This window comes from Thalia democratica, chromosome 7 (assembly GCF_965202585.1).
Source record: "Thalia democratica chromosome 7, ktThaDemo2.hap1.1, whole genome shotgun sequence".
Taxonomy (NCBI): Eukaryota; Metazoa; Chordata; class Thaliacea; order Salpida; family Salpidae; genus Thalia; species Thalia democratica.
This window is the reverse complement of record NC_139171.1, coordinates 31,814,040-31,838,485: the sequence shown is the minus strand read 5'-3', so window position 1 is coordinate 31,838,485 and position 24,446 is coordinate 31,814,040. Positions and strand designations below refer to the sequence as shown.

Here is a 24,446-nt window from a genome sequence, read left to right as displayed (position 1 = left end):
ACTAAAATCGTCCCCAGGGGCGATATTGCCCACTTTAAGAAACCCTGATCTACAGACCGGTTTTAAACTAACATGTTAAAGTGGGGATTTTGAGTATATTACTTTGAAATTAAAATTAATATTCCTAACAGTTAAATATTTTTATTCGAAAAGATATAGATACTTGAGTGGTCAGAAAAATATTCATTATGCTTTGAAGTTCTTACATAACAAACTTTTTAGCGTTTGATATCATTGGAAAACCTAATAAATACTTTTTCTACCAAAATTCATCATACGCTGAAATGTTCTACATAGTTCAAAATATTTAAATTGCTTTACAAGAACAAATTTAGTCTTAAATCATAACTAATAAATAAGTTAAAAGCTTTTAACTTGTTGAAAAAGTATATGAGTTAGTACTTATATAGAATAGATTAACCTAAAAAGAGTTGTTTTATATTTAACAATTCTTATGGATAAACAATAAAGTTTCATAACAATTAGAGATTGATTTATGTTTTATAAAGTTACTTTGCGGTTTTCAAGTTCTATTACTACTTGCTTTAACGTTCTTATACTTGTGCCGAATAAAAACAAACACTTAGTTAGCTTAAACACAAGTAGGCCGTTTTACTTTTTTAATATTCATTTAACAGTTTATAGTTTCTGAAACGGTTATTTTTTGTACACGGAATCAGGATAAAAAAGTTTAGTTCTGTGAAATGTTATTTAATTGGCGTATTTGGAGTAACAACTTGAATATTATTTAAAGGTCTCTGCAAACATCTAATAAAAACCTTTATATATAATTACAAGTATGTTTTTAACTTAATATTATTAAACTAGTGACGATTAAATGATCATTTCATTAAAATGATGCCTTGGAACTTTTTTTTTAATTAGGTCGCCTGCAAAAACTTTTTGCATTTTTGCTATTACTTAAAAAATTCTGTCACCCTGGTCTTATGGTTATTTTAATATTAGTTTACAATTATCAAAATATTTTTTTTTCAAAATGAGCACTTAGACAAAACAGTGTTCATATAAGTGCATTTACTGTTCAAATATATTGTGGTTACATATTTTTAAATTAGGTGAATCTTTCAGTTTGATAAAATAGGCTGTTTTTAATAATATTTTAATAACTTGTACATTGTATACTAATTATAATATTTATAATTTAGTGAAAGTCGAAACTTAATTTAGTAATAATTATTCGTACCAAACTATTATTTTTTAATTCAAAAATATTTTTAATTGTATTATTTAAAAAACCAAAAGTTTTCTAAACTACTATTTAACCTATAATAATATTAAATTGCTAATAATAAATAAAGACCTTCCCATGAATTGAAAATTATCAAGATGTGAGCTTCAAATATCGATGCAATTTAGTTAAGTTGTTCGAAATAAATTTTAAAGATGTATTGAAATAAAGTGTTTTAAAACTTTAAATCGAAATTCAAAAATTTAACAACATAGTTATAATTGTTGATCAGTGCAGTGTTTTAATACTTGATATCGAGACAATTTGATAATAAATTGTTGTTATGTTAAATTTCAATTCAATATTGAATTATACTTCTTAATGAATTACATCAATAGACACATTTTTATTATCTAATTAGTAAGAAATTAACAGTATTTTTTTTGGTATGTACTGAACAAAAATAAAAATGACTCAAATAAATAATCAATTAATATTAAAAATCAAAAAGACAATTGTTCTATGATTTTTAATGAAGTACAACTAAAACTCAAAAGTTTTTAGTAAAAACAAATATTAATACAGTTTTGATAAATCTTTTAAATTGTTAAAAGATGTAATCGATCAAAACTAAAACAGAATTGTATAAAACCCATATTTTTTAAGAGATGGATACAATAAAACTAGTTAGTCATAACGATACTATTTTAAAACAGAGTTTTGTCAGAGTTAAAATTTTACTAATAAAATTAGTAAATAGTACACGTCAAAACGTAAAGGCTATTCAATAAAAGATTAAAAAGAAAATTAACTACTTATTTACACTAGTTTAAAATTATCTAATGTTTTTTTATTTATATTTATTTATTTAATCCTCGTCATCATTCGTGTACAGAGCGGCATTTCTCCTTTTGAAGACTCTTTTCTTCGGCTTGACAACTTCGTTGCTGCATGGAGAAACGTCATTACTAACCGTAGAACTGTCATTAGGAGTTTTAGTTTTGTCATCACCTACTGTAGATTTTTCATTACTAACAGGAGATTTTTCGGTTGAAATCGGAGATGTGCCGTTACCAACTGGAGATATGTCTTTAGGAGAATCGTCATTAGTACCGTTAGTCGCACAAGCATCAGTCTTGTTGTCTACTGAAGAATTGTCATTATTCTTCTTATCTACTGAAGAATTGTCATCAGTCTTCTTATCATCAAAAGAGATGTCATCTGTCTTTTTATCTTCTGAAGAATTGTCATCTGTCTTATCCACAGAAGCATCGAAGTTTAAGTCGAGTTTGGGCGATGGCAAATTCAAACTTCTGTTCGGAGTAGGTAGGCTCAACCGGGACCTTTTGCTATCTGTCGATCCAAATTCACTGCTGTAAACATAAACTTTTTTTATTTTACACTAAAATTATCTTAAATTTAAGTTTAACACAGTAGTATACTTGTAAATTTTTTGTTCTTTAAACTTTGGATATAAATAAGCATTTATAATGGGTATTAATTTTTACAATTTTCTCTTGAAACACACTAAAGTAAAACCAACAAATGAAAAAAAATAAATACATACAAAAATAAAATTCATTAGAAGTGTTAACAAATTTACAGTTATTTTTATAAAAATAAATTAACCAACCTCGATTGTCTTTTCACACTGGGCGTGCAATTTTCGTTGCTAAAAAAAAAATAAATGAGGTTAAGATTGGATACATACAGGGTTGCCAAATGTTTTTGGCAAATTCTCTCCAAGTTTTAAAAATTACACGTTTTAGGGTGTATTTTTAGTTTAAAACTGAGGTTGTGGTAAAAAACTGTGTTATATAGTACAACGACATTGAAAAGATATCTTTAAGCTTCTATAAATGTGTTTTTTATAAAAAAAATGTTTGATGATGACAAAAATGATTTCATCTATAGATAGATATTTTGTGTCAAACCGAAATAAGACTACTTAACATGTAAAAGTTGTTAAAAAATCCAGGTTTTTTAGTGATTTTGTTCAAAATTCTAGGTTTTAAAGAGATTTATGTATAAAATTCCAGGTTTTTTTTTTTCAAAATTTCTCAAATTCAAGGTTTTTTTAGCCTAAATTGTCAACTTCCAGGTTTTTCCAGGATTCCAAGTTTTTTGGCAACCCTGTATATAACAAATTTAATAATTAAGGCCATAGTGGAATAGACTTTTTATTTAGTTTCATGTTATAACTAAGCTATATGTTGGTTTATGCCTTGTTTTATATTAAAATTTAAGATATCAAAGCTTGAGAGTTATGTAGGTTATTTTTGAAATGCCGAAATTAAAAACACGAGAAACTATTTAGAAATATATCTCCTATAATTTTTTAGCAATCGTTTTAAAACTTCCCTTATCTGATCTTTATGAATTATAGAAAAAAAAATTAAAACTTCTACGGTTTTTTCTTGAAAAATTAACAAAGAATACTGGTTTTAGATGATAATCTATTTTTAAACTAAAAAAAAAAGTTTTAACAGATTATTTTAGACACAGCAAGTAACTTTTCCAGAAAACTTAAAGATTCTAGTTTAAAAAATATCAAGGTGGATAGGTTTGTATTAAAAGCCTTTTACAAAATGTCTAAATATCTAAATAAATGAATATACATTTTAATCAGTGTACTTGTACTTCTAATTACTTTAAAAAGAAGTAAATGATTGCAAATTAATATCTCTTAAATCTATGTAGATACTTATAAAATATATTGAAAAAACTAAATGTTTATATATTTTTAAAATTAAAAAGTTTTAAACAATCTTCAAACCTCTGCTGTTTTTTCATATTTGGTGTGGAAGTTTTCATATTTGACAAATGCGCCACAACTTTTATGTTTTCACATTTCACTGCAGCTCTAGTACATTCTGAAATAATATTAAGATTTATAATAAAAAATAGTTCAAACATACTGAATAAAGCAGATAAAAATACTTTGCATTGATTGTTATGCTTACTATCATATTTTTGATATTATAGACCACAGTAAAGTATTCTTCTAGATATAGTAATATAACAATAAAAGTAATATAGATAGAAACAATTGATTAATAATACTGAGCTTTAGCAAAAAAATACTGGAGTAATAGAACAATACAAACTATACACTAATAACACTTACATAAAAAAAGAAAAGAAAAAGTCATTAATATCAACAAGCAATACAAACAAAGTATAAATAATAAACATAATAAACACAAACCAAGTTCTTCACAATCACTGTCATCATCTAATTTTTTTTGTTAAACTGATTACCAAAACAAACATCATAATAAAACTGAAAACTAATCGTAAAAACAATAAGTCAAATTTTTTTTGAAATAAACAAGTAATACATATCATGAATTAACAAAACTAGGAAAAATCAAAATACTACTGGCATAAACAAGCAATGCAAACCATATACTAATAACAGTAAAACAATAGAAAATGTTATTAATATGAACAAGTAATACAAACAAAGTATAAACATAACAAACACAAACCATGTTCTTCGCAATCACTGTCATCATCTGAATCCGACATGAGTTTTATTTCGTCCAAGTTGCTTGTGGTGTTCTGTATTTCGCTGTCTTGAGTGCTGTCCACTATAAAGTCGCTGTTGTCGAGCATCGAATTCATGAATGACGAATCGTTCAATTGGATCTCTTCGTCTCCTTCGTTCTGTTGAGTAAATTTTTGATGATATTTTATTTGTATATTTTATTCGTTTAAAACTAATTTTTGAAAGTATATCAAACTTTAATGATAAGTTATACTTTAAAAATTAAAAAAAAAGATACAACTTGCTTATTGTGTTTGTTTTTATTGTACGGTTATTAAGTAAAAATTTGATGAGTATGTTTTTTACAACTTAAAAATTAGCTTAAACTTTACTTTGAACTGTATGTGTTTAACAAAACCATTTAAAACCTTTTTTATGCTAATAATTTTTTAAGAAATTTAAACAACTAGATTATGTAAGCAAACAAACTCTTCTGGCAGTCAATTAATTTTAATACAAATATTAAAATTAAAAATAGACCTGATTTCTTAAGCAGTTTGATCAAATTTTGCAGTTTATGACGTTTAAATTCACTAAAAAATAAAAAAGACTATCAAACAGATCAAAAAGTTACGAAAAACTGTTGCTAATATGCTGAGTATATGTTTGTTCTCAATTTAAAAGTACTGTAACATTCTACTTGAAATAAAGTATTTTATATGTGTTCTAAATTTCAACTACTTAAAGTGCAACATCAAACTCAATTTTTTTTTTCAAACATTTTTCCAACCTGTTGCATGAGTAACATCATGGGGTCGTTTATTTCAAGTTTGGCGCAAATTTCAGTTGTCTGGGAGTTTATCTGGTTGCTACGGGGCTGCCCCTTCTGTCCCTGCTGGAAGAAAAGCGTGGGGTCCTCCTTGAAACTGAGGGGTACACTCATGTCGTTACCGAATATTTTTAATATCTGTTTAAATAATAATAATAAAAGTGAAAATTATTTTTTTTATTTACTACCAATGAAACCTGTAAATTAATAAGATAGATAAATTGTACTTTTGTTCTTTACTTTACAGTAAACTGAACAAATTTTTTAGCTAAAACAAAAAACAATATTTGAAACTTTACGTTATTTCTTTGTTTGTCATGGCTGGACTCTAAATTATTGAGACTGTAAATAACAAATTATACTGATAGTTTTTTAGTTTGCTATATATACTAAACAGTTTTACTTGAAACGCTTCAATTAAAAACTGTCTGTCTATAAAACAAGTCTAAGTCAAGTTTAAAAACAAGTCTGTTATTAAAATTATGCATAAAAACTAAGCTTATATTTTTACTTCATGATATTGACTTAGATTTGTCAAGTTCTGATTTAAAACAACTTTAAGTTGATAGTATGAGTTGAATATAACTTGAAATATTTCTACAAATACATAAGTCATCATACACTAACGATAGCAAATATTATTGCCAATCAATTGATCAAAGAACGTTAAAGCTTGTACATAAAAATAATAACTTAATTAAACTTTTATAAACATAATAAATAATTCAACGCACATTATTAATAGCAGGTTCGTTGACGCTGTAATTGAACTTGGCATCCAACCCAGGTGTGGGAAGTCTTGTGTGACCACGGTTGATGGTGGTTAGTTGGTTTGTTTCCTTCAATATTGCCAACCATTCGGCATCGTACATTAGTTTGTCTGGTGCTGTTTGTATGTTGATTGGATTGTAATTTTATTGTTTTATAAACTTTTTCTTAATAAAATATGTTTATCACAACAAATGTAAGTGAGTAGTAGTTTGTCATGCAACTGCAATTGTGTATTCATTTAAACCTCAATTATTTTTTTTTTGCTGGAAGCAAGGAGGTTTTTGGTGTTAAATAACAAACTAGTCATTTTCAAGAGAAACTTTGTTTTAGTAAAATAATTAATTAGTATAACTTTACAGCCTTTTTTAAACTGTCAAAATTTGATAGTTTTAGTTGTTACAAGTTAATAGTTAAGATTTTCATACATACCATTTGGATCAATATCGTCTACTTGTATGACTTGCAAAAAGTCTCTTCTAGGAAGGCATTTGTCTAATGCTAAAAATTTTGTTCTTGTGTTCTGAAATATTAATGAAGTGAAGTTTTAAATTTTTTATCAAAAATATCTAAGAAAAACATAGACTAATAAGCTATTAGATGCTTAGACAGAAACCATAAAATGTTTTATATGATAGCTTTATCAAAAAGTTGTAAAAATTAGTACATTGAAAAGTAGTAAAAAAATTATTTACAACAAATTCATACTAACATACTTGATTAAATATTTTTACTTAATAGCATACATTGATTGTGTCTATAACTTTTAAATCAATAATAATACAAAAAAAATCTTAAATATTTTTCTAATGAGCATAATTTCTATACAATTACAAAACAATAGACAAAATAGTTCACTTAAATAAATATAAATTTTTATATGAACAAAAATGTACTTTAAACATGTGAAAAAAAAATACAAACCTAGTGATAGTTGGGATTCTCGCATGGCGGGTGATCGACAACAATATTTTTTTTATTGGACTTAATGTAATACGTAAAAGAAAAATGAGGAGACAAAAGTTACAAGATATATACATCATGTTTTTTAAAATCGCAATCATGTAAACATTTTTTTCAACTTTACACACCAACCTGAATGTGATCGTTGGGGTCCTTGCACGGCGGGTGATCAACAACGGCGGGAAATTTAACGTGGAGGTGGGCTGAAAACCAGTACTTGGGCCGCAACTGGCACAATATGTTCCACGCAGGTTTGCTGCCCAGCACCCCGTTGTTTATGTCCTCTGTTGAGTGTTTGCTTTATTAGAGTAAAATATTAGCTTAAATTAATATACAAAAATACAAAAAATTAAAGAATTTTTTTTATAAACTGCTGTCAGGGTTCGTGCGCGATTTTTTTTTTATTTAGCCTGACTGAGACCAATTTAGCCTGACATTTTTTCAAAGTAAGGAAAATCCCTTTTAGAAGTCATTTTAGGTATTGGGGGGTCTTGATTAGTACTATTGTAGTCTCTAACTTCAACCAGCTTTATCTCAAAAATATTTTGAGCTTTAAAAATATGCAAAAAGCAACTCATAACTTAGTTACAACTCAATAAAATAAGACTAAATTGTAAAAAAGGTGATTGACCCCCCCTATGCCCTTAACATAACAAATTCAGTGATAAGTTTTAAAATTAGTGTTATATCTAATCTATTACTAGTGTAAAAAGTTAATATATATTACTAAACACAATTGTTCACTAAGTACAAAGTAAAAACATTATAACCAGAAGATTTATAATAAAACGACGTGCATTGTCGTGTTTTCTTAAAACTTAAAATGAAACGCTTACACGAGTGTTAAAATAAGTAAAAAAAAATATTATAGCATTTTGACTAATGCTTAAAATTGAAACACAAACATAAATCCAAAACATTAAATTAATACAGTGATTGTTGATGTCATATCAAATTTAAAAAAAACCCTTAATGTTTTGTTCTTGTAAAGAAAAATTATTTGTACCTAAAATTTGTACGCCCACAAAACTTAGTACTTATATCTTAAAGCTAAGTTTTAGTGTTATGAATATCTCTAATAACTTTAAACAAACAGTAAAATATATGAATAAACTGCTAAGAGTATTAATCTAAAAAGTATTTGGTATAAAGCCTTTATATTAGAAATTAAAACAGTTTAACCAACTAAGCTCTGAAAAACAAAGCTCATGTAAACAAATTCAAACAAACAGCTAAGTTGTTGAACTAAACTGTAATGTTTAAACTGTACCTTTTTTATGAATTTTCATAATGACGTATATAATCTACTCAAAACAAAACAAGGAAGATTCTTAAATTTTTTTTAAAGATTCAACAAAAAGTTTTAAGCATTTATTTTTACAAATACTGACTTATTTTGTCTTTAATCACTAAATCTTTATTTTTAACTAATCTTAAATTAAATTCACATCTCAATTTGATCTTAAAAAGATTTCTCAATTTTTTTAATCGAAAATTTCAAAGCATTTGAACTGAGAATAACAGAGATTCTCAAATTTTTAAATAAAAAAACTGATTTAGCCTGACGTTTTTCAACTTTTTTCAAAAAAACTGACTTAGCCTGATTTAGCCTGACGCGCATGAACCCTGTGTTGTGTTTTTTATTAAAATATGTACTTTGTCTAGAAATCAGTTTACAAAATAAAATGTTTAAAGATATTGTTTTGATAGTCTGGCGCATTGTCAGAATAATAAGGTGAAAATGTGTATACTAAAATTATTTTACACAAAATATGTAGAGAAATGTAGACATCGTCTGTTAAAATAGTGATGTGTGTTTAATAAGGGTGACACTCTCGTTTTAAACTAATTTCAATATAAAAATTATTGAAATATAATATTTTAATCATTTTCAAAAATAAACTTGTCAAGTTCAGAAACCAAACACTTTGTTTCACTTAAAAATATTAAAATAGTTGTAATATTCATAAAACTTATTTTCGTTTATTTAATAAACTTGTTATCTTTATATAGTTTGAATAAAATAACTTAAGCTTTTAAAAATATAATTAAATTTTAATTTAAAACTACAGCAAACTATACACAACATAAATCTTTTTATAATCTTAGTTACAAAAGCACCAGCTAACTATTAATACCTTCAAAGAAGCTTTTCTGTCTCAACAATTTGTCACAATCCCCATGCTCCCATATAGTGTTGGGCCAATCATGAGAGAGCATCACATCCATCGGTTTCTTTATTTGCTTCAATCTGTAAAGTTTTATATAGGTTGTTTTCATGTAGGTGTATAGATTTAAGAAAATAGTATCAAGATGAAGATTCATATATTGAAAAATATGTATTAGAAATTTCAGGCACTATAAGTACTTTTATATACACTCAAAATTAATTATAACATAAAAATACCTTAAGATATACACTTGATTTATTGGATATTTAATTAAGCCCTTATAGTTATAACACCAAATAAATTTCAGAATATTTAAGTAAAACCTGAAAACATAAAGTTTTTGGATTTGATATTTAATTTGTTCTCTTACTATATTATAAATTCTAGACAAATTTAAAGAAGCTGTAGTAAAACAAACGCAAACTTAACATATTATTATTTACTATAGTCACAAAAAACATGTAGTCTTTTTTTTTTCAATTTAAAATAAAAGCTTACCAATTATACCTGAACACGTCAAGCACCCTTTTATATGCAACTTGTAAAATTCTAAAACACTTTCACAACAGTAAAACTAAAGGCAAACTTACATAATAATAATTAACAATTATAGTCATAAACTAAATTGGAAAAAATAAATAAAAACAAAATTGATCATAAGATAATTCAAACAAACACCTGAACACGTCAAGCTGTCTGATGTGGTAGCAACTCCTCATTGATGACTTGTCGTAAGGTGCTTGCTCGAACCTTCCCTTTGTGTAGTTGTGCTGCTTAAATATGCCTGACAGTCCACCTATTCTCAACCCCTTGTACTTGAACACTCCAGCGTATCCCATGTAGAATATGTTGGGCGCCACCCATCCACCGTATGGAAGTTCCTGTGAGATTGTTAGAATTTACGCTAGCAATGAAAAATATTGAGGTTGATAATTTAAAGTGTTAGTTTGAAATTTGTAAGTTGTTTTAATTTTGTAAATGAGAAATATAATTATCAGAAGTTTTTTTATTAACTTTGTATACTCAAGACTTTTTTTTAGGTATATATAAAATTTTTGTGATTTTTTTCTAGATATATATAATGCAGTCGTTGGAAGTAGTTTAAAAAAAATTTATAAGAAAAATCTAAATTTAGAAATCAAAGTGGTGAGCTTATGATATTAACTTTATATAAATAGCAATCAAGACTGGGTATGAAAGTTTATGTGAGAGATAATAAGAAGAACATACTAAGAGTTTCTTGCTCTAATACTAAGATGTTAATGAGATCGATGTTCCAATATGATACTATTCAATTTTCTTTGTTGGCATTTAAAACTAAATTCTATAAAGATATTTCAATTTTAAGTGAACAAATATGTTTGAAAGCTACAGAAATTATCATTTTTAATTTTTTTGCGAGGGTTCAAATGCTAAAAGTTAGTGTTAAAGTACAGGGTTGCCACTCATTTTTTCAAAAAATTTTTCATGTTATCAAATTTCTTCCACGTTTAAAAAAATACATATTTTGAATCTATTTTTAGTTTAAAGATAAGTTTAAGGTAAGAAAAATGTTAAATAGTAGAAAAACATTTAAGAGATACTGTAAAGCTACTTTAAATATGTTTTTAAATAAAAAAAATTTTGATGATGAAAAAAAATGTTATCTATATGATAGATTTTTTGAGTCAAATCGGAATTTTACTGCTGAACATGTGAAAATTGTTAAAATTCAGGTTTTTTTAGACATTTTTATTCAAAATTCAAGGTTTTTTTTACTTTTAAAACTCCAGGTTTTTCCAGGTAAAGTGGCAACCCTGTAAAGTAACAAGTAGATTTATTTTGTAAAAAAAACACTTTACAGTTGCTTTTTGAAAATTTTAAAATTAAAGCAGTATATCAAAAACAATATGTATACAAAAACCAAACTTTAGAGTTTATGTAATATTTTCTAGAAGGGTTTATAAAAGGTAATTAAATTTTCTATGTTACAATTGTTATTTAAACAGTAAAATCTAGTTTTTAAGATATAGAAAAAAAAAGTTATGAGCTTTTATGACTGTATACTAGAGCAGTGCTTCTGAAATGGGGTTCCGCGGAACCCTAGGGTTCCGCGACGCCTCTCAGGGGTTCCGCAAAGCCTTTCGAAATTAAAAAGAAAGAAAAAAAACATAAATCATAAAACTTCAAAAACAATGGAACACATAAAATGGAAAACATATATAATTATAGCATTCATTGATCTGCTTAGTGTCTATCTAGCGGTGGGACTTTTAATGGGTATTCATTATTAATAGGTGTCCTGGTTGCCCAAATTTTTTGAATTTCTATTTTTAGTGAAGTCATGAAAATACTGGTATTATCACTAAAGCAAACAATGTAGGAGCAATCAAAACAAATTCTAAATGTTTACACAACAAAACTAAATAACAAATCTTTTTTAGAAACTTATTTCTGGTATATTATATTGTTCCAAATGCTGTAAAAATGTTTAAAAAGATGTCTATTACCTTGATTTAAAATTTAATATGTATAAAAGCTTACTTTTTACTTAAAAAATGCTACTATAATTTTAAAAAAATCTGGCCAGGCCTATAAAATTTTAACAGAAATTGAATTTTAAATAGTTTTTTTTAAACTTACATGATAAAAAATGATACTCTAATTTTTAAAAGTTCTGGCCAGGTCTTTAAAATTTTAACAGAAATTGAATTTGAAACAATTTTTTAAATTTACATAATAAAAATGTTTAAATGTCTGTGTGTTAGCAAAGTTTTAAAGTTTGTTATTTAAGTAATTGCTTTTTCTGTTTAATTATTATAACTCGATGATATTTTTTTTGATTATCATTTATAAAAAAAACTTCTGTTGAAGTAATAAAATGTATCGAAAATTATTTCATCAGCAAGGGTTTAGAGTGGAATAAATGTGTCGGCATTTGTACTGACGGTGCAGCGTCTATGACTGGGTCCAAAAATGGTGTAGTGAGGAAAATGAAGGATAAAGCAGTTGAAGCTAAATAAATACATTGTTTTTTACATATAGAAAATTTGGCAACAAAACATCTTCCTTCTTGTTTACAAGAAGTTCTCTCAGCGTCGTTAATTTTATAAATAAAAGTGACACAAAGGCCAGATGTCTCAAAGACCTATAAGAAAGTTTAGATGCTGACCATCTGCGACTTCTTAATCACAACGAAGATCGCTGGCTGTCGAAGAGGCGGACACTGGTTTGTCTTGTTGAATTAAAGAAGCAGGTGTTCATCTTTCTTAAAGATTAAGGCTCAGAATTAGTGAAGTTCTTTGAAGATGATGTTTTTTTTGGCCAGGCTAGCTTATCTCACCGATATTTTCGAAGAATTGAACGCTTTGAACTTAAGCATGCAAGGGAAGCAAAATTCCAGTTTTGCCATGACAGACAAGAATGAGGCGTTAAAAAATAGAAATAATTTTTGGAAGAAAAAGGTTAGCAATGGTAATTTTGCGATGTTTCACCGGTTTGATGAGGCCCAAGAAAAATGCATAAAATTCAACTTCTCTGACGAAATATACAACCACCTTGATCTTTTGTCTATAAGGTTTCAACATTATTTTCCTGAAGATGTTCGCATCGGAAATTTATGGATTTTGAATCCTTTTATGTGTGATATTGCTTCAGAAGAAGTGAATCTTCCTACAAATACAGAAAACGAATTGCTGCAACTATCTGAAGATAGAAATTTAAAATTGAGTTTCAAAGGGAAGGAGCTTTTAGATTTTTGGATATGTGCAATTTCAGAGTACCCCGTCTTAGCAAAGCGTGCAATAAAATTTCTTTTATCATTAATCTTTGCGAGTCCGGCTTTTCGCATGTAAGAAACATTAAAACATAGCAAAGGAACTGTATGCTGACTCCAACCTTATCTGCCTGTCTCCGTCTCAGTCTATCCAAAATCCAGCAGCGCATTGTCATGCTTGTTGCTAAGAGACAAGTTCAAGTTTCGCACTAAATGTTTTTTATTTATTTTTCGTTAAGCATCATACCCGTTTATTACGGTAATCTGTGAACTTGATTAGGTTTATGTTCATTTCGTTGTTGTTTGTAGCTCTCATTTTGTTTTTATTATGCAAGGAAAGATTTTTATGACGTTGCGATTAATCATGTTTGTTTTCGTTTATTTATTATAGAATCATAAAATACCTATTGCCTCTGGCGCACTTTGAGTTTGACTCGGCTTAATACTATTACAATTGGTATGATTTCTAACAATGATATAGTTTTGCTAAAAAAATCGTTTTTCACTGAAATTCTTTTGCTTTTGCAGGAAATATTATATTAAACATTTTATGTAAAATTAAATTAGGGGTTCCACGGAAAAGTTGAACTTTGGAAAAGGGTTCCGCCACTAGAAAAAGGTTCAGAAGCACTGTACTAGAGGATGTAACATAAGTAGAAAATGAGAACTTAGTTACAAATATAACTTGTTTCATTCTTCAATCAAATTGTTTAAATTTAAACAATGACCTTATAAACAGACATGCAAATATTTTTTGCAAGACATGCAAATATGTTTTACTTATTAAAAAGCTGCTTTAAAACATTTAGCTAGTGCTTTTTTTAATATTAATAATATAATTATAAACATTACTGCAAATCGAAAACAAAAAATGGTTATCGTAAATATTATTTTAAGATTTGATTGTTTTATTATGTTTATAAAGAATCCAAAAATCTTGAAAACAGGGACAACTTAATTTGATAATATTAAACAACTTACTGAAAAACACTTACTTTCAATAGCAAAACCATTTATAACAATAAATTTTAAAGTAAAATGATGAAGTAGATTTGGTGTTTAAAGCAGAAATGATAAAAAATACAAAAGTTTTATAGAAATGTCAGACTAAGAAAGTTCAAATATAAATACAGTTATTAACAGCAAAATGAAGTATAAAAAAAAGTTGATAAATACAAAATAAATTACTTTTATCATAAACACTTTTTATCACCTCAAAACACTAATTATAGTTATAATTAATCTAAAAACTATCAAAACTTTGTGTAAAGCACTTTAAATATTTAACTCTTATTTGCACAACTCACCTGCAAATAATTACTTGCTTCGTGGTTGCCCCCAATGAAAATTGTCAAACAGTGGGCCTTCTTAATACCCTGGTAGTACTGCCAGAAAGTCTGCATCTTCTTGTGCTTGTCGGGCACCGCCATGCAGTCAAGGTCGTGGCCGTTTCTCACCGCCTGAAAGTCCCCGCAGCAGATGAGCATTTCCACTTTCACCGATTTTTCTTTCTCAATCTGCTTTATCGTGTTGTAGATGTTGTCAAGCTCGCCATGGCAGCAGCCTTCAATTGCAATGTACATTTCTAGTTTGTTGTACTTTTTTATTAACCTAAAAAACCAAAAATCACAGTTAAATCAGGAATATTTTTGTGAAAATTATAAAGTTAAACAACAGTACAATTTAATTAATAAAAAAGCTTCGAATACTGACTTAGTTCATAGTAAAAATTTCATATAATTTTGTTTAAGTATAAAAATTCTAAAATCAAAAACTATTAATTTGTTTTAGTAATGTAGTATTTGATGAAATTATAAAAATCAAACTTAAATTTTGAGACAAAAATTAATTTAGTAGATAGAAAAAATTCTACTTGAAATGATACTCAATATTAATTTATAAATATTTTATCAATTTTGCTAATTTTTTTCCATATTTTTGGATGGAATAGTTTTAAGAAAAATAAAAAGTTAGTTCAATTTAGTCCATTGTGAAAATTCTGCTGGAAATGTCATCCAAGGTCCAATCGATGCCCTTCACCAAGTTCTTCCCGGTCACCGCGCTGCAAGGCAGTATGTGCCAGTGGTGGGTCTTGATGTTGTCCAGGTCCAGCACCTCCCTGATCTCCTCCGCACTCAGCGCCCCCTCCACGTCCTGCTTGTTGGCGAACACCAGCAGTGTCGCTCCCGCCAGCCTCTCTTCCACCAGCAGGGCGTGCAGCTCTTGGACGCAGTCAGCCAGCCTCCTCTTGTCAGTCGAGTCCACCACCCACACCAAGCCGTCCGTGCTCTCAAAGTAGTTTCTCCAGTAGGACCGCAGGGACTTCTGGCCGCCCACGTCCCAGATGTTCATCTTGAAGCCGCGGTGCTCGATGGTCTTGATGTTGAAGCCCAGTGTGGGGGATATCTTGGTGATGTCCTCCCCTATGAACTTTTTCAGGATGGTGGTCTTGCCGGCGTTGTCCAGCCCCAGCATGAGGATCCTCACTTCTTTTTCTTTCTGCTTCATCTTTTTGAGTATGGTCAGCAAGCCCATGTTTGATAATTAACTTTAATCAAGTTTTTCTAACAAAAATTGACAATAGTTAATTCTATAATCTTATATAATCTATAATTTTATGATATAATAAATTAATAGGGTTTCCACTATTTGGGAAAAAAGCCTGACTGAGTTATTCAAAACTATCTTAATTTAAACCAAAATCGTTTAAGTTTATGAGAAAATAAAAAAAGTAGTACAAACTAAACCTAAAAAAGACTACTTTTTGGATACAAAAGTACCAATAAAAAAATTTGTCTATATAAAACATAATATTAAGAAAAAAAAATCCTGAGTTGTACTGGGATTTAAATGAGTTATCTAGAGTATGTGGCAACCCTGTCTTTCTCAAAACATGCCCATAAATATTTCAAATCAAGTAATATAACTTTTTAGTCCATCTAAAAAGCAAAAAATAAAATAAAAACAAAATTTATACAGTATTTTTTTAAATTCTCCAAACTTATCCTTTTTTTTTTGTAAAACTGAGGTTTTCAGAGTTTTCTAGTGTAGAAGATCATTGTAAAAAGTGTGCATACAAATCAACTAGCTTGAGTCAGTCTTTGATTATGAGAAAGTTTTTGAAAAGTATAACGAACAATACCTAAATAAACTACTATTATTCAAGGTTATATACAGGGTTGACAATGGCATTCTTTGAAGCAAAAAAGCCAGCCTGCATAACCAAAAAGTACATCCATGTGGCCTGAGTAAGACAAAACTGAAAAAAATATACTGTTGAAAAAAGCTTAGGTACTTGAAAATAACAATGTAATAAGAATATGATTTAATAGAGATAAAATAATTATAAGAAAAAATATCATAGTTAAAAAGTCTAGGCTGAAACTTATGAAAAATAACCAAACCAGCTTGAGTTTTTCTAAAAACTCAAACTAGGCTGAGTTATCTCAGGTAGTTTAAGTGAGTGGCAGCTCTATACAATATAGTGAGAATTACTTTGTTAGTAATAGATATGTTTAGTTTAAAAAGTGCATTGTATACTTTTTGATTTTTTTTTCTTTGATTGTTTAAACTTTTAAAAGTGGTGTTTAAATATATTACACAGCTTTAAACAGTTGAAACTAATTAGTAGCTTGTAGCAAGTAATAGCTTTATAAAAGTTACAGAGATTAATTTAACCACATTAGGTCATAAGGAGCATAAAGCACTTTTCTTGTTGATCTTATTTATAAACATTTATATCTTTAACTTAACTAGCAGTTGGTTTTCACCAATTTGTAAAAGTTTTTAAGATATGAAGATACTAAGTCAGAGAGCTCAACAGGTTACTTATGGAAGTAACAAAGTAATAGAAACTATTTCGTAAAAATCTTATCTTAAGCGATTGCTCTGAAAGTTTCTCAATTTAATCTTACTAAATAAATAATAATTCTATTGTAGGATTTTATTATGAATTTCTTTTGATAGGACATTTATTATTGAAATTTTTATATAATATAAAATAAGTAAAATGGATTTTTTTGTTCACAAAATTCCAAGTTTTATTTTTCTTTTAAGTATTATAATAGGAAGTTTTCTATTAAAGCAAGGAACATTTTCTGAAAGTTTGAGGTTAATTGCTAAAAACTGAAGGATAAAAGAGAGAATTTTTGTATATTTATTTTTAATTTGGACAAAACTGGCAGTTAAGAATTTTTCCTTCATATGTTTATTTCAGAAATCTTTTACATAAATGAACATATCTCAAAACTTAATTTATAGTTTTATATTCTGTGAAAAGTTTCTTATTGTTTACAATTATAGCTTTCATATAATAGCTAATGATAATTTTTGTCAAAAAATTGTTGCACTCTTTCCCCTATGGCCTTGGTGGTAGTTAAACTTTAACTAAAATTTTACATTTTAATGTTTTTGCAATTTTAGCATAAACTGCATTTTTTAAATATTAAAAACAATAATGGTAATTTATGTTGCTCTGCACTCACTATGATGTCTCTGCTGTGTAGCTTGACACAGTCTTTTATTACAATCAAGTCTTATACAGTCAAGTCTTTTATCACAGTCTTTTCATTGTGCATAGTTGTGAGACCTTTTTTACTTTTTCTAACCATAATACAGGATTGCCAAAGGTTTTTCATAAATTTCTTTCAGGTTTTCAAAATAAAGCTTTTTGGTTTATGTTTAGTATAAAACAAACTTTAAGGTAATTAACTGTGTTAAATAGTACAACAACATTAAAAAGATACTGTAAACTACTTTTATTGTGTTTTTTAAGAAAAGAAGTTATGATAACACAATTTCTTATCTTTACAAAAGATTTTTAATTTTATCAAAATTTCATTACTTTACGTGTAAATTTGTTCAAAATTACAGGTATTTCTAGTTTTTTTTTTTTAAACTAGCTTAAGTTGTCAAATTCCAGGTTTTTCTAGGATTCCAAGTTCTTTTGCAACCCTGACTATAATTTACAGATAATATGTAATAAGATTATTCATCATAAGCATGTAATATAGGTTTTTTTTATAACACCATGTGATTTCAAAAGACTTTGTGATGACTTGCTAAAAAACATGATTTGTTATATTAAAATTAACTTTATCTAGGGGTAGGGAGTACAGCACATTTTTTTGGTCATGTTGTAAAATCCATATGAGGAGTCTTGATTTGGATGTGTTTTGGTAACATTAAGAAAAATTTTAAAAAAAATTAAAAAAATTCTTAAAAAAAAAAACTGCACCCCAAAAAACTGATCTGGAACCCAAAAATCACATAATTTTTGATTTTTTGACTTAAATAGTAATAAAGTCACTCATACACGTCCTAGACTTATATTTTATATCTTAAATGAAAGCTAATGATTATAGGCATACACTTAATGACATTTCAACTGCTTTTGGAATATTATGACGTCATAATCACACAAAATATGTAAATTTTATCTGTAAAATGGTGCGTTTTGAAAAATTAAGAAGCATAGCTGGTTGTCTAATCTAATTAAAACAAAATATTTTAAAATAAAACTTTGTAGATATACTTACTTACCTTTAAAATTTAGGTGATGTTGTATGTATATTAATGGGATATTTGATGTCATAATTCATTTAGCTTTAAGTATTTAAAAATAACCTAAGAATGTTATTCAATTTGCACTACAACAACATAACGAATTACAAAAAAGTTATAATTTATTATAGGCAACATAATGTTGTATGGCATTAAACATTAAGTTAATGATTGCAAAACAAATAGAGACTAGTATAATAAAGAAATAAAGAACATTGCATAATAAAACGAACATTGCACTGTATCATTTAGTATTAACACTTAAGATTACTGCAAAATGACTGATACTTTTAAAAATACTAGTATAAAATAACTGTCAAATGATTGATAAAATTCTAACTGACTATATGTACATAATACTCATAAAAATACATAAAAACTACTTTTTAACTTTATGTAAAAGACATCTGTTCTACTATTAAATCTATTTGGACATGGTTTCTCAGTGAAAAAGTAATAGATCTTTCATTAGAAACATCCCATTCCCCATCAACTTTACAATCAAGAATAGAATCTAAATGCAAGTTTAGCAAATCACGTTTAGGTGGGTGTTTCCACTTCGAATTTCTTCTGTCTTGAACTCTCATGAGGTGGTCCATCTTATAAGTCCCATCATCATTTTTACCTTCACACATAGCAATATACCATGTGTCTGATGACCCTTCACTAATTAATGTGACATAAAAATTCCCTTCCATAATATCTTCATTTTTTTCTTTCTGTATATTGGGGGAAGAACCCCCTACAATTAATAATGCATCAGTGTTTGTTGGTAAAGAACATAGAGAGCACTCATCATCTTCTGCAACAAGAGCACATAAGTTTAGAAGTCTTTCTTTGTGAGTATTACCATTAACTTTAAAAAGTTCAGGATTGTATAACACTTCAGATTTGTGAGACTCTCTAAAGTAAATTAACTCATTACGAACAATAACTTCATTGATTGTATAGGATGAGATTTTAAAATAGAACACAGCTCTTCCACGCTCACTACAGGCCCACCCCAACTTTTACACAGTTTGAGACGTTTCTGCACATATCGATCCCTTTTTTTCCCTTTTTCAATTTTTTCATTTATCTGTTTGAGCTTTAAATTTTTTTGATCTGCTACCCACCTTTGCTCCATCTCATTCAGAAATTGAACAACTTTATTAATTTTTTTTCATGTAAAGTTTGAAAAGAATCAGATATAAGTAATGTACAGTCATTTCTTATCCCTTTTGCTGTGAATCGTTGGTTTCTAAACTTTGCCACTGCTGCTCGCCTTCCAAAACCAGCAAGGTGTCTTTCAGATTCCAATTTGTTTGTTGGGAGTCCAACCAGTTCTTCATTACTTAATAGGTTGAGCTCAGTAGCACGTGGTGGATTTGACAAACAAAACTTTCCAAAACCATTTTCTCTACCTGTTTGGCGATCAAAAACTTGAGCGGCATGGAGACACATCTTCTTAAGAATTTTACAACATATCTCAGAAGTTGGGTTTAACACTTTAATATGTGGATAATGTACAACCTAGGCATCCAAAGTATTCATTATTCCATTGCTGAGATCTTCGTATAGTTTAGGAAATACTTTGAGAAGGTCTTGTTGAGAGCTAACCTCAACAAAGTGTAAAAATGGTAGTGTTACCTTGTGAGTAAAGTAAGAAAGTGCCTCAAGTTCAGTCATTTGAAATTCAGAGTCAAGCAGTTGTTTGACGACTTCCACATGCTGGTTGCTTAGGTGCGTTTCATTTATAAGCATGCGAATAAACGGAAGGCTTTGCAAAATAGATGAGGCAGAATACCCAAGTTTGGTAAACCTGCGTTCGTGATAGATTGCAAGGCGATTAACTTGGTTTTCTCTGTTTAAAATGTAGTCAAAGAGATCTGCTCGATTTGTACTGTGCGCTGACTTTTCATGACTGACCAAACTTAATATTGATGAAATTGCACACACAGTTATACTTTTTTTTCTTCGCAAAAATGGTTTAACCGATGGATTTAAAGCTTGAAGCTTTTTTCGAAAATCTAACTTTGATTCTATTTCAGCCAATACTGTCAAGTTAGAACGATCAAAGGCCTCCACTGGATGGGATTTGCACAACAAATGAGTTGGTGGTGGAACAGTTGATTTAAAAACTTTAGAAACTTCCTCCCAAATGGTTAAGTTTTTGCTAACAGAATCTGTCATGATCGAAGTTGTATTTTGTCAAAGCTGAACAGGTTTAACTGATTCTTGGGAAGAAACAGTTAAACCAGACAAAATTTGCATATTTTGTGTAATTATGACGTCATAATATATCAAAAGCAGTTGAAATGTCATTAAAGGTATGCCTATAATTATTAGCTTTCATTTAAGATATAATATATAAGTCTAGGACATGTATGAGTGACTTTATTACTAATTAAGTCAAAAAATCAAAAATTATGTGATTTTTGGGGTCCAGATCAGTTTTTTGGGGTGCAGTTTTTTTTTTTAGGAATTTTTTCAATTTTTTTTTTAATTCTTCTTAATTAGACCAAACCACATCCAAATCAAGACTCCTCATGTGTCTAGCAAACATCACCCAAGTACTCCCTACCCCTACTTTATCATGTACATAAATATTAAAACAGTTTATTTCTGCTGCAACAACAACTGTTTTCTAATTTGAGCAGGTAATATTACTGATTATATTACTCATGAGTTATATTACTGTCAATTTATTAACTAATACTTGATTAAGAAAAACAAATACTTTAAAATAAATGACAGAGATAGATTGTACAATAAAACTAACTAATTTGAAACATATTATGTACACCAGATTGAGTTGGGTCTCTCTTATTTTTTAATTGCTTGGTTAATCAAAGATAGATTATTATATGTTAATTTAAAATTATATAATCATGTCCTGAGCATGATGTTAAACTCTTCTGGTGTATGACTGCATAACCTAAAGGTTTTGTGTACACAAGGTCCTTGGACCAAACCTTCCAAGAGTATTTTTTTATTGTTCAATATTATATTTTATAATCATGTTTATATATTTTATATAATTTTTTTTATATAATAGGTTTTAAGATAGTTAAGATTTTTCCTTATTATTACAAGTTAATGGTTTAGGTTTATTTTAATTTAAGTTTTATACGTTAATTAATAATTATAATATTTGAATTAAATGTTACTGACCAATTTTGAACTTCGCTTTTATTTTATTTATTATTAATTTTTTTAATGAATATTTTTCATAACTTAAAACCATTTTTGTATAAAGCTACTACACAAAAGGATAAAAATTAGTAGCATATTTTATATTTTTACTTCTCCAAATTTTGGTAGATTAGTTCAGCAATTATTAAGTCAAACCAAAAAATCAAAATGGTTCAAACACACAGACTGAACTTTAAATTGATCATATTAAAGTTAAAAATTTACAAAGGTATTTTAGTGGAACTTATACAAACTTTTATAGCTATACCAAAAGTGACTTTGCCTAAAGTTCAGTACTCCACCCTAACTGCCCTCAATAAAGAGGTGTATAGAGTATAATACTTGGCAAATAAATCACTATTTAAGTATATTAAATCAGTTAAATCTATGAGAAAACTTATTATTTTTTTTTATAAAAACTTATTACTCAAACATTATTAATGATGTTGAGTATGGTTTTCATAATTAAGCATTATTTTGTATTATACTGGTTATTATGAAATGGTTTTTCAGATAGGGAATGTTGTAGTTTCTAAATTAAAATGGCATTTTCTATTAAAGTTTTTTTTAAGGAAGGGCAAGTTTTATAGTCGGTGGCAGGCATGGTAAAATTTTAAAACAACTATTTACAGCTGTTTCATTGCTATAGTAACCAGAAAGCTAAAGTAACAAAATATAGCTAATTTTTTTCTTATTTTTTACATTAGAAAAAATTACATAAGCTAATTGTTATTACTTTTGTTGTTATAAACTTACTAAAATGTTATATGACATATGTTTTAATTTACAATGTACTAAAACAATTTTTACACCTTGATTGTATTGTAATAAGTCTAATGTACCTCAATATTTTTTTAATTAACAAAATTTGAACTTCTTCTTATATTATTTTTGGCTTAAAGTTTTAGAAAAGAATAAAAAAATTTAAACATAATTTTTTTTTTGTAACTTAACCTTTTATTCAACATTATTATTTATTAACTTTTATTTTTTTGTATAAATTTTTAATAAAGTTGAATACATAAAATTTTCAAGGTACATTAGACTTATATGTTTTAATATCTTTATTAATCAATAAAAAGCATAAAAATTAGTTTTAGAGAAATAATTAATTTTTTTCCTTACAGTATACAAAAATAAGTTTTGATTTGTGCATGCTTTGTCCACAAAAGAGAGTTGTAAATTTTAGGCTGAAAATTGTTATAAAAAAATAACTATAAAGTATTAAACTGTGCCTATAAAATAAATCACAGGTTTAAAAGATAAAACTAAAAAGATTTTAGCTTAAATTACTTTTGATATTTTCAGAATGAAAAAACCTATCTTAAGATTAAAATTAATTTGAGGTTAAAACATCCTACTGAGGGGATTTTCTATAGTGATATATTATATTTGCGACGCTTGTTACCATGTCTGGTCGGTGGGCCAGACTAACCAGAAATGGTCATATCAGTAAGGCTGACCATGTATATTAATTATAAAAAAGTACTATATACAAGTTTTGAAAAATTCTGAATCATAATTGTAATGAGCTATTTGTTTTATAAGTACAACTAGATAGAGTACTGTATTGTATACTCAAAATAATTTAAATCGTAACATAGAGAATAAAGTCTTTATTGTAAGGTTTCATATTGAACGACAAAAAGACGCTCAAAATATTTGGTCCAAGGAAACCATTCGACGTGTGCACAAAGAACCTTTCGGTTATCAAGTCGCACACCACGGACACCTTTTAAGGTCTTGTCCAGGACATTACTCAGAATAAGTTCAACATAGAAGTAGCCTGTATAATGAAAATGGTTGACCGGACAACATTTACAAAATTTAAGTTAATCCGAGCCTAGAAACGTAAAACTGCGGCTCACGAGCATGTAAATCTGACCAGCTAAACAAAAATTTTAAATTCGACGTTTTAGGGTTTGAAATTTTGAGCAATACAAAAAGGTCTTTTAATCTTATGTCTATGGGAGATTTAAAACTTGAAAAAAGGTCACATAGCAAAACTATGTCAAAATGAATAATTTAATTAAGTAATATTCGTGAACTAAAAAAAATTGAAAAGCTCTGGTCCGCAAATGACTATTTTTTTCATATCTGGCCCACCGTCTAAAAAATTTTGCCCACTCTTAGTGTGAAAGCAAATTTAAATATGTTTGTATTAAAAAATTCCTAATTTTATTAGTCATGTTTAGCAAAAGAAAAAGGCAGGTCAGAGACTTCTTTTGGCTGATCAAACTCAGCCCTTAAAGTGTACGTTGCCCACCCCAGGCCTTATCACTAGGTATTTGCTGTCGAATTGTTTTACCTTTTATTTTAAAAATAACTACTTATTAAATTTTTTTAGTTATCGTTTTAGATTACTACAGTTCTTATTAAAAGCTGTATGTCTAACAAAAAAGTTTTCCTGAAGTTTTTATTTGATGTAACTTTTAAGTATCTATATATTGACCTTGTGTTACTGATAAAACATTTAAGTAATAAATTAATTAGATAGTGTAAACAGCACTTTTTCAGTAGTTTTAGATATTTTCAGCTATGTGCTT

The 24,446-nt window shown here is 27.9% G+C and overlaps 2 protein-coding genes across 2 annotated transcripts; both read right to left on the bottom strand.

Annotated features, from left to right (window-relative positions):
• Nucleotides 1-1,932: 1,932 nt before the first annotated feature.
• Nucleotides 1,933-14,763, bottom strand: LOC145840168 (lariat debranching enzyme A-like). The gene is made up of 11 exons (XM_082947320.1): nucleotides 14,472-14,763; nucleotides 10,089-10,291; nucleotides 9,378-9,490; nucleotides 7,372-7,523; nucleotides 6,709-6,799; nucleotides 6,243-6,394; nucleotides 5,470-5,646; nucleotides 4,681-4,858; nucleotides 3,966-4,062; nucleotides 2,823-2,861; nucleotides 1,933-2,562 (listed from the first exon to the last, which is right to left on the bottom strand). The coding sequence occupies exons 1-11, from the start codon at nucleotides 14,745-14,747 to the stop codon at nucleotides 2,058-2,060; spliced, it is 1,983 nt and encodes a 660-aa protein (XP_082803446.1). The 5' UTR covers nucleotides 14,748-14,763; the 3' UTR covers nucleotides 1,933-2,057.
• A 109-nt stretch (nucleotides 14,764-14,872) lies between these two features.
• On the bottom strand, nucleotides 14,873-15,723 carry LOC145841772 (ADP-ribosylation factor-like protein 2). The gene has a single exon (XM_082949128.1). The coding sequence runs from the start codon at nucleotides 15,697-15,699 to the stop codon at nucleotides 15,145-15,147; it is 555 nt and encodes a 184-aa protein (XP_082805254.1). The 5' UTR covers nucleotides 15,700-15,723; the 3' UTR covers nucleotides 14,873-15,144.
• Nucleotides 15,724-24,446: the final 8,723 nt, after the last annotated feature.